This window comes from Nicotiana attenuata, unplaced genomic scaffold (genome assembly GCF_001879085.1).
Source record: "Nicotiana attenuata strain UT unplaced genomic scaffold, NIATTr2, whole genome shotgun sequence".
NCBI classification, from domain to species: Eukaryota; Viridiplantae; Streptophyta; class Magnoliopsida; order Solanales; family Solanaceae; genus Nicotiana; species Nicotiana attenuata.
In genome coordinates this window covers 17,393-27,409 of record NW_017672358.1, presented here as the reverse complement: position 1 = coordinate 27,409, position 10,017 = coordinate 17,393, and the positions used below count along the sequence as shown (strand labels likewise).

General features: G+C 38.3%; 2 protein-coding genes across 2 annotated transcripts; one reads left to right on the top strand and one right to left on the bottom strand.

Moving 5' to 3' along the window:
- Nucleotides 1–3,241: 3,241 nt before the first annotated feature.
- Nucleotides 3,242–6,265, top strand: LOC109212904. Its single transcript, XM_019376635.1, has 2 exons — nucleotides 3,242–5,119; nucleotides 5,540–6,265. The coding sequence occupies exons 1-2, from the start codon at nucleotides 3,721–3,723 to the stop codon at nucleotides 6,103–6,105; spliced, it is 1,965 nt and encodes a 654-aa protein (XP_019232180.1). The 5' UTR covers nucleotides 3,242–3,720; the 3' UTR covers nucleotides 6,106–6,265.
- A 2,368-nt stretch (nucleotides 6,266–8,633) lies between these two features.
- On the bottom strand, nucleotides 8,634–9,650 carry LOC109212900 (glycine-rich protein 2). The gene has a single exon (XM_019376629.1). The coding sequence runs from the start codon at nucleotides 9,555–9,557 to the stop codon at nucleotides 8,931–8,933; it is 627 nt and encodes a 208-aa protein (XP_019232174.1). The 5' UTR covers nucleotides 9,558–9,650; the 3' UTR covers nucleotides 8,634–8,930.
- Between the last annotated feature and the right edge of the window lie 367 nt (nucleotides 9,651–10,017).

Below are 10,017 nucleotides of genomic sequence, written 5' to 3'. Positions count from 1 at the left end.
ATTTTATAAACTTTCGAACCGCTAAACTTTCAAAACCGCAGAATTTCGAACCCGTAAATTTTATAATTTCTAAACCCGTAAACTTCCAAACACATAAACCTCCGAACTCATAATTTTGGAACTTATAAAATTTTGAACCTTTAAACGGATAAATAAAAAAAATAAAACTGAAAAATATATTTTAAAAAAATTTCGGGGGGGGGAGGGGGGGGTAGGGGCAGGTGGGGGGTTGGGGTGGGTGGTGCCGAAAAACGAAAAACAGAAATTTGAAATTACAAAAAAAAAAATTTAAGGTAAAAAAATAATTTTTTTTGTGAGGGGGGGTTGGGGTTGGGGGTTGGGGTGGAGGGATAGTAGGGTGGGTGGTAACGGAGAAACTGAAATTTAAAAAAAAAAAAAAAAGTCTTTTTTGGAGAGGGAGTGAGATGGGGAAGGTTGAGAAGGAGTTTTGGAAAATATTTTCCCTTCTCTTGATAAGGAAAACATTTTCTTCCAATTGAAGGAAAATGAGTTGATAAGGAAAATATTTTCCAAAATATTTAAGCCAACCAAACATGGAAAAATTGGAAAATTTCTTCATACCAAACACACCCCTAGTTTCATTACTACATCAATTATTAAAGAAAGAGTACCATTAATATCAGTAGAAGTAATCATGGTGATCCCAACAAAAATAGTACGTATGTTTTTTTTTTTCTTCTTTTATTGCGAATGTATACATGGAATATGACAATAGTCTGAAGAATTATACGAAGGGTTCATACTTTTGCATGGAATTTTTTTTACTAAATTGGTACACAATATCGTGCACCATACCTATATTTTATAACTCATGTAGCTAATAATTCCAAGCAAAAAGTTGAAACATCACACGATATGATTCAGCATGTGTTGTAGCTGTCCTGTAACAAATGCTTTTGCTTTACGTTTTCTCTCTTTTCTTTTTTAAAAGAATGCTCTCCAAATTTTAGAGTTCATTTTAAGTTGGGTTCATTGCATCAGAGGCGGAGGCATGATTTCAAGCTTATGGATTCGAGAGTCTGATCCTTTTAAGTTACCGGATTCTAAACTAACAATTTATATATATTTAATGAACTTTTTAATATAAATACATGGTTTGAATCAAAGTTACTGAGTTTGACCGAATTCCATAGTCGGCACTCTTAGCTCCGCCTCTGCATTGTATAACTCACCATCTGTATTTACTAGTATGATTTATCACTTTCAATAGCTGAATAACTCAACTAACGTTTTTGCATATATTCCGCATACTTGTGGTTGTGGGAGCAAAGATATTAATATTTCATGTCTCGTTGTTTTAAGAATATTGTACGTAGTGGATAATATGTGTTGATTGAGAGGGCATAAACATGATACAAGGTCCCTAAACATGGATAATTAAGGATTATTTAAAATTTAGGGGTGGTCTTCTGCCAATGAAATTTTTTAATACAAAAATATCAAAGTAAGTGACTGTACTCACTATAATAATAAAGTCAACAATACTATTTATTGTCACATAAAAATTATTAAATTTTGCTCATAATAGAGGTAAGTCACAAGATTTTACCCACCATATAATAGTAAAGTTATCTTTATTGGTGGGTTTTGTCGTTATAGCTAGTAGTTAAATGTAGTTGTAAGTTTGATGTATCAAAATATATGACTAGTGTGTGAAGTATAGCGACTTTACTATAATAGTTGGTGAAGTTCATATACTTTATAATGTGGCAAAAAAATGGTTCTATGATTATTAATTAGGTGCTGATAATGCCACTCTGCTTGATCATTTTAAGCTGCCGTTACGTTCTCTTGGTTTTGCAGTATTTTCATCGTCAAATCTTGTAAAAGTGTTGTTACGTTGACATCAGCATTAAATTAGGTGTTCATCGGTTGAGTTAATGAATTTGTGATGGTCAAAAGGTGATGGTTGGAACTTTTTTATAGCACAACATTACTACAGTATAAGCTAGAAAAACTCATATATATATATAACTTAACGTTATTACTTTTTTCAATAATAAGTTTAGACAAATATTACGAGTTGTTAGCTGGTGTCTGATACCAAATGTAGGGTCAGCAAAAGGAGTACAACCAATGGCGGATTGTACTAATTACAGTATGTCCATCGTACGTAAATAGTTTACAATATGCTTATGAAGCATTTAGGCAAGAATATTGTATAAGCAAAACATATAATCTTTCAAAATCAATGTGGACTTAGCACTTGGTGTGACCTAACGGTCAATGAGGTGGGGAGACCAGGGACGGAAGCATCTTTAACGAAGCGGTGTCACACGACACCGTTTCGTTCGGAAATATTAATCTATATATATATATATATACTATAAAGAAACGAATAACTTGAAAAAAATGATATCATTTGACAAAGATTGTCTCTTGGTGTGTTGGTTATATGCTTGATTTTGCTTTAAGAGGTTAAAGGTTCAAATTGAATTCGGACATTTTTTTAACTTAAGACTCAATAAAACCAATAGACTAAAGTTATTTCTTGTTTAGAAATATGATAATTAGAGTTATTATTCTCGTTCTTTTATAAATTTCGACACCGCTTATGAAAATTCCTGCATACGCCCCTGGGTGAGACCCTTGAGGTCTCATATTTAAATTCCAGCAAAGGCAAAAAATATTAGGTGATTTCTTCTCATCTATCCAAGCCCTGGTGGATAGTATTACCCTATACTTGTTGCTGGTGGGAGGAGGCAGGTATCTCATGGAATTAGTCGAGGTGACCTAGTGGTTAATGAAGTGGGTGAGAACCATGAGGTCTCAGGTTCATATCCCAGCAAAGGCAAAAAACACTAGGTCATGATTTCTTTTCATCTACCCAAGCCTTGGTGGATAGAATTACATGATACTTGTTGTTGATGGGAGATGACAGATATACTATGGAATTAATCGAGGTGCGCGCAAGCTGGCCCGGACACTAGGATTATTAAAAAAAAAAACATTGTGGACTTAGCTAAGGACAACCAACAAGCGATGCTAAGTAGATTAAAGTTCAATTATTATTGTGGCACTTATATTAGATCTGATGTTCGTTAGAAACTTGTAAAATTCAGAAATTGCACGTTGAGAAAGTATAATATGAGATAATAATAAAAATTTATGAGTTTAGATAACCCCTAAGTGCATTAAAAAGAAATTGACATATGATATCCAATGGTTTATAGAATGGCTTTTATATATATTAGCTTATGACTTAATTTCTTTGGTTAGTACAAACATATGTTTCCTATAAATAAGGTTGTAACGGCCATGCATGAATGTTTGTTCTCAATTTTCATGGTAAGCTAAAAGAGACATTTGCGTTTGACCATTCCAAAACCCATACTGAATCCATCCTCCCTCCATTACAACCCCGCCGTCAGCCTATCGCAACCCTCCTCTTGTCCTTCCTCCGTTTATGGCCGACATTACCATTTCCCTAAACCCCCCTTAGAATCAAAAATCAAGAACTCAGACCTACAATTAGGAAACAAGCAAAAAAGAAAAGACCTTTCATGTTTTTTCTTTGTCCCATTTCTTGTTTTCATCTCATTTTTTAATATAAGGTTTAACGCAATTCCCCCTCTTGTCTTTCTTTGTATACCATTTTACTCATATTCTTCTTCCTTATGTGGTTTCATTTTTCCTTGTGGAAAAAAAAAATCTGATTTTGGCTATCTCTGAGGAAATAATTAAGAGTCCGCTATTAGGATGGCGGACATAGTGAAACAAATTCTAGCAAGGCCAATACAATTGGCAGACCAGGTAACAAAAGCTGCTGACGAGGTTTGCAATTTCAAACAAGATTGTCTTGAAATCAAAGCCAAAACAGAGCGGCTCGCGGCTCTCCTCCGACAAGCCGCGCGAGCTAGCAGCGACTTATACGAACGTCCAACGCGACGAATCATCGATGACACGGAACAAGTTTTAGACAAGGCTCTCACCCTCGTATTCAAATGTTGTGCCAGAGGATTGAGTCGTGTTTTTACGATCATTCCAACTGCTGCTTTAAAGAAAACGGCTCAACAGCTTGAGAATTCAATAGGTGATGTTCAATGGCTGCTACGTGTCTCAACACCAGCGGACGATCGCGACGACGAGTATCTCGGGCTTCCTCCAATTGCAGCTAACGAGCCAATTTTATGTCTTATATGGGAACAAATTGCTATTTTGTGTACAGGGTCGTTAGAGGACCGTTCTGATGCGGCCGCGTCGCTTGTGTCATTGGCTCGAGACAACGAGCGATATGGCAAGTTGATTATAGAAGAAGGCGGGGTCGCGCCATTGTTGAAATTGGCTAAAGAAGGACGAATGGAGGGTCAGGAGAACGCGTCGAGGGCTATTGGCTTACTTGGTAGGGACCCTGAGAGTGTTGAACAGATTGTGAATGCTGGTGTTTGTTCTGTTTTTGCTAAAATTCTCAAAGATGGGCCTATGAAAGTTCAGATAGTGGTGGCTTGGGCTATTTCAGAATTGGCTAAAAATCACCACAAATGTCAAGATCATTTTGCTCAAACTAATACTATTAGGTTATTGGTTAGTCATCTTGCTTTTGAAACAATTCAAGAACATAGTAAGTATGCTATTGCTGCAAACAAACATCATATGTCGATACAAGCAGCTGCAATGGCACATTCTAATTCTTCTAGTGCTAGCAACTTCAGTGATCACACTGGAGGCAAGGTTGACGATGATGATAATAGAACTCAGAGTAAAATTCCTCACCCTATGGATAATCAAACAACTGACCACATGCATAATTTGGTTACAAGTGCAATGGCCGTGAAAAACCAGACACAAAATCAGCCCAACAATCCTATAGCAAATCCGAATCTGAATCAGCAGCAGCGACAACACGCGAATCAGCAGAGGCAACACCATGTTGGATTGACTGGGACTAGTATTAAAGGGAGGGAATATGAAGATCCAGCTACAAAGGCTGAAATGAAGGCGATGGCTGCGAGAGCACTTAGACATCTTTGTGCTGAAAATGTTAGCATTTGTAGTAGTATTACAGAATCCAGAGCTCTATTATGCTTTGCAGTTTTGCTTGAGAAAGGCCCTGATGAAGTACAATATCATTCAGCCTATGCACTAATGGAGATCACAGGTAGGTGTATCACGTTTAGTTCATAAAAATATGGCGCGTGAAATTAGGCTGAGTGTACAATCATTGGCAGATTTTCTTGAACATAACCAAAATTAGTCCATTTGAAAGCTTGAGCTGATTTGGACAATTTATGAAAACCCAAATAGACCTTGACAATACTTATCAAAATATACAGATAAAAAATATTTGTTTAGATATAGTTTGTATAATATAGGCCGAAGTTGAACTAAATTGGAGTAACATGGTCAGTGAGTATTCATATAGGGCATTTATTAGTTTTGTTTGTTTATGGCCCATTGTTTAGCCCAAGTTGACTAGCTCATCTTGGCCCTAACAAACTTTTGACGGTTTATTGATTCAGCCCGTTTTAACTTGTTTAGTTTTAGTCCAACTGCTCATTTGACACTCCTAAATTCACAGGAGTTGCTGAGAAAAATGCAGACTTGAGACGCTCTGCCTTTAAGCCCACGGCACCAGCTGCCAAAGCCGTGGTAGATCAGTTCTTGAGAATTATCAACAAGGAAGACTCCGAATTACTCATTCCAAGCATTCAATCAATAGGGCATTTGGCTAGGACTTTTCGAGCAACGGAGACAAGAATCATTAGTCCATTGGTGGCTCTATTAGATGATAGAGAACCAGAAGTAACTATTGAGGCTGCAAATGCACTCAACAAATTTGCTTGTACAGAAAATTTCCTAAGAGTCAATCATTGCAAGGCAATAATTCAGGCAGGAGGCACAAAGCACTTAGTTCCATTGATTTATTTTGGAGAACAAATGGTTCAAATTCCTTGTTTGAAACTCTTGAGTTACATAGCAACACATGTTCCTGATAGTGAAGCATTAGCTGATGATAATGCACATATAGTGTTGGAATGGGCTACAAAACAAGGGCACTTAATGCAAGATCCTATAGTTGAAGAATTAGTGAACAAAGGCAGAGAAACTATGGAACTTTATCAATCTAGAGGCTCACGGCTGTGAACCTATCAAGTTGTATAATACTTCCACAGTATGTGAAAAACTAGGTACTTTTTAGTGTTCCTTTTTAAATTTCTTTTTCAGTAATCTTGGATCATATACAAGATTAGCTTCATGTACCTTGCTCACATATATGTTTAAATCACCAGCTTTGTCTATTCGATTTTCTTGATAGTTGAGCTCAGGGGCAAAGCTATGTAGGGCCAAGGGAGGTCAATTGAACACCCTTTTGCCGAAAAAGTTATACTATGTATAGGGTAATATATTACTTGTTATTGATTAAACAATAGACTTTGAACACACTTGCATCGCCCACTAGCAAAGGGTGTTCAAAATTTGATCATCCTTGTTGAATTATTTGGCTTCGCCACTGGTGGAGATTTACCCTCGTGCATCAGGGTTGTTATTTTAGGTCTGTTCCTAATGCTGGAAGGGCTAAGTTTTCAACCAAGTCGAAATTTGGCTGTCATACTTACCAGTGTACATAATCTGCAATCTCTCCGCTCTTTTTGCATCTTGTGAGTTGGGATAGTTGCAGCTTTACCTTCGTAAGAAATCATTGAGTTAATTCGTCTACTAAGATCCTATAGTTCTACCATTGCCATGCCACCAAATTGGATATAGCAGGAATTTCTGCTCCAATGTATGGATTGGAGAAATTCAACAAGGCATAAGACGTTTAGTTTTGCAGGTTCATATCAATCATGCTATTATTATCATGGTTTAGGTTGAGTTTTGAAGTCTTCATCATGTGGGATGAAAGTGATACCAATGTGTAACGGAGCAAGACCACAATGCCAAACGGTGATAGTGTAGAATTCTTGGTGCAGTTGAAAAGACTAGTATAGGTAGGTAATCAAGACACAAGTTGCTGACAACACAAACAAATCAAGAAGTCTGGTAGGTATTGAATATTAATTCTCAAGTCAATTTGCTGCAGTCAATCTCCATTTAATTTCTTCTCCCTTTCTACACAAAGTTAACACGAGTACGGAGCAATGGTCACGATGGTTCGAGTTGTGACTTCTAGACTACAAAGCTGTTACCTCGAGATTGTTTGACAATAGACATTCATTCCCGCTTTGTAGCTTGTAACCAGGGGCGAATCTACATATCCCAAAGAGCCGTCAACTGACCACCCTTCCTCGGAAGATTTACACTATGTATATAGGTAAAATATTAGGTTTTAGAAGTATATAATATATATTGAACACTCTTTATCGTGTTGAGAATTATGGACAGTGTTAAATAGAAAGAATCATTACAATGTCAACAAGGTTTAAGATTTCTGGCCCTGATGGAAGCCATTACTGGGCCAGTCATGAAACTCATGTTGCAGGAAGTGATGCTGATGATGTTTGATCACCTCACCATCAGAAAAAAAGTTCAATCCCAAATGTACATTCTTTAACCCACCAACCCCCTAAATTCTTTATGGACCATTGGATTCTTGAATTGCTTGCTCACTCAGCAGCTTCTTCTACCTGACCTCTATCATGTATAATAATATGGAAGCAACAATATATTGTTGCAACCTAACATGACCCTCTCCCCTATATTTGTTTGCAATGACGGTCTTTACTATACTAGCAATGACTTCCGCTTTCGTTACTTCAATCTTTCCATATTCCTTTCCATTTCACTCTCTCTGTATTTTTTGGTATTCCTTTATTTAGGGGTATGTGTTAAAAGCAAGTTGTCTGGGCATGGATTTTAGAAATAGAACCAAAACTGGAGAGACGATGTGAAAAAAAGGAATTAAGGCTCAACTATCTCAATTGCAAATAACTGGAGAGATCAGGTATAATAATGGTCCACTTTCCTGTGCTACTATTTAAAATCAACAACCTTCAATTGTTCTCGTAGACATCTACTTAATATTGATCTTATATTTCAATTCATTAGTGCTAGAAGTAGAATTCTCCCTGCTAGACTGGGAACGAACTGCATTATGAAACCGCATGTTCCATGTATTAGGTATTTAGATTACTAAAATACTAGGACCGATCATAGTGATACATTTTCAAGCTAGCATCCTCTGTTTTTGGCTAAGTAGTGATTTGTAGCTAAAATAGGATGAGAAAGATAGCAGCATTTAGTTCAGAGTAAATATCTAAAAGGCCAAATAGATACATTAGGTTATTTGATGCTAGAGAATAGGTATTCCAAGGCATCCGGTTGAATATTACAGCTAGACAAATAAATGAGAAAAACCCAAGTCAAAAGTTATTCCTTCAATAAAAACAAAGAGAACCACTCCATTAAAAACAGAATAAGCATCACACTTGTGACCAAGTCTTGTCCTTTTCAAGGACATCTTGTCTCCAAACACCATACCAATCCAAAAGACATGCACAAAAATTTAAAGAACCAAACACGAATAAGCATATAACAGGTCAGTTCGAACTTATACCCATAAATTAACTAAGGAACAAAGCATCCCACATATCATCCTCTCCGCAAAAGAAGCATTCAATCAAACTGTAAATGATTATCAAGAGGAGTGGATGATCTACGCAATAAATAAATTATAGGGCTACAAATATTGTCAGTTGATTAATTGATAGTTCTTCAGAAACATGTATGTAAACATGTACAGAGAGTATTCCTTGATGCACCACAAAATATCAGACTCCCCATTACCAAAAGTTTCAAACTGAACTAAACCGTATAACGGATACTACTAATGAGCAGAAAATAAAAATAGCAAACAGCCATAGTCGAATAAAGAGTAGCAAAGACATTACTAAAGGCTGCCAAAGGCACCACTTTCAGACAAAAACATAACAGGCTAAAAGAGAAAGAGAACAAAGGGTTTCAACCCATGTTCAACGACCTCCACTGGTACATTCACGGGCAAAGTGACCATCCTCACCACATTTGTAGCAGCCACCGCCGCCGCCTCCGCCGCCGCTACCACCGAACCTGCCACCTCCGCCGCCGCCTCCACTCTGGCTACAGTCCCTAGCAAAGTGACCAGATTCACCACACTTGAAGCAACCGCTTCCTCCACCACTACCACCACCTCCGTAGCCACCGCCTCCACCGTATCCTCCTCCACCGCCACCATAACGGCTACCTCCACCATAGCCTCCGTCACCGCCACCGTATCCACGGCTACCACCACGACCACCACCACCATATCCGCCACCGCCTCCTCCATATCCACCACCACCGCGACCACCTCCGCCGCCGCCGCCTCCACGGCCACCCTGAACAGCCGCACCATCAGGGCCGGTAACATCAACAGCCTTTGTACGGCCGTCACCTCCAGATTCAACTTCAAACTCCACGGTTTCACCTTCAGCTAGGCTACGGAAACCCTCAGATCTGATACCTGACTGGTGAACGAACAGATCTTCGCCGCCGTCATCGGGAGTGATGAACCCAAAACCCTTTTGGTCACTGAACCACTTGACGGTTCCCTTAGCCCTCTGTCCACTCTCCTCAGCCATTCTCACAGAAACCCTAAAAAGCTTAAAACCCTAAAACCCTTTTGTGTTCTCTTGGTTATGTCACCGTGGGCTTTCCTCTAAGAAACAGCTGATTATATAGTGGAGCGGAGTGCCACGTTTTCGGGTGAATTAGTGGGCCCAGAGACTGTGGGCCATGTTTCTTTATGGGGAATTCAATCGACGGCTGGAATTTATCGAGGAAATTAGACGGTCAGGGGTCATAAGTTTGAACCGAGGGTAAGACCAATGGTCAAATTTCATTTGAACTGGCGATTTTATCCTCCTTGATCAATGAATAGAATGGAAGTGCTTCGTTGGTTAGTTGGGATAGTTCAGTCATTTTACTAGATCATGCAGAAAATGTTGCTGTTATATCTGTATAGCAGTCAAAAAGTTATGTCTGTCAAAATGTTCAGGTAAAAAATAGGCCTGTAACGTAGAGTAGAGGCTAGAGAGTTTA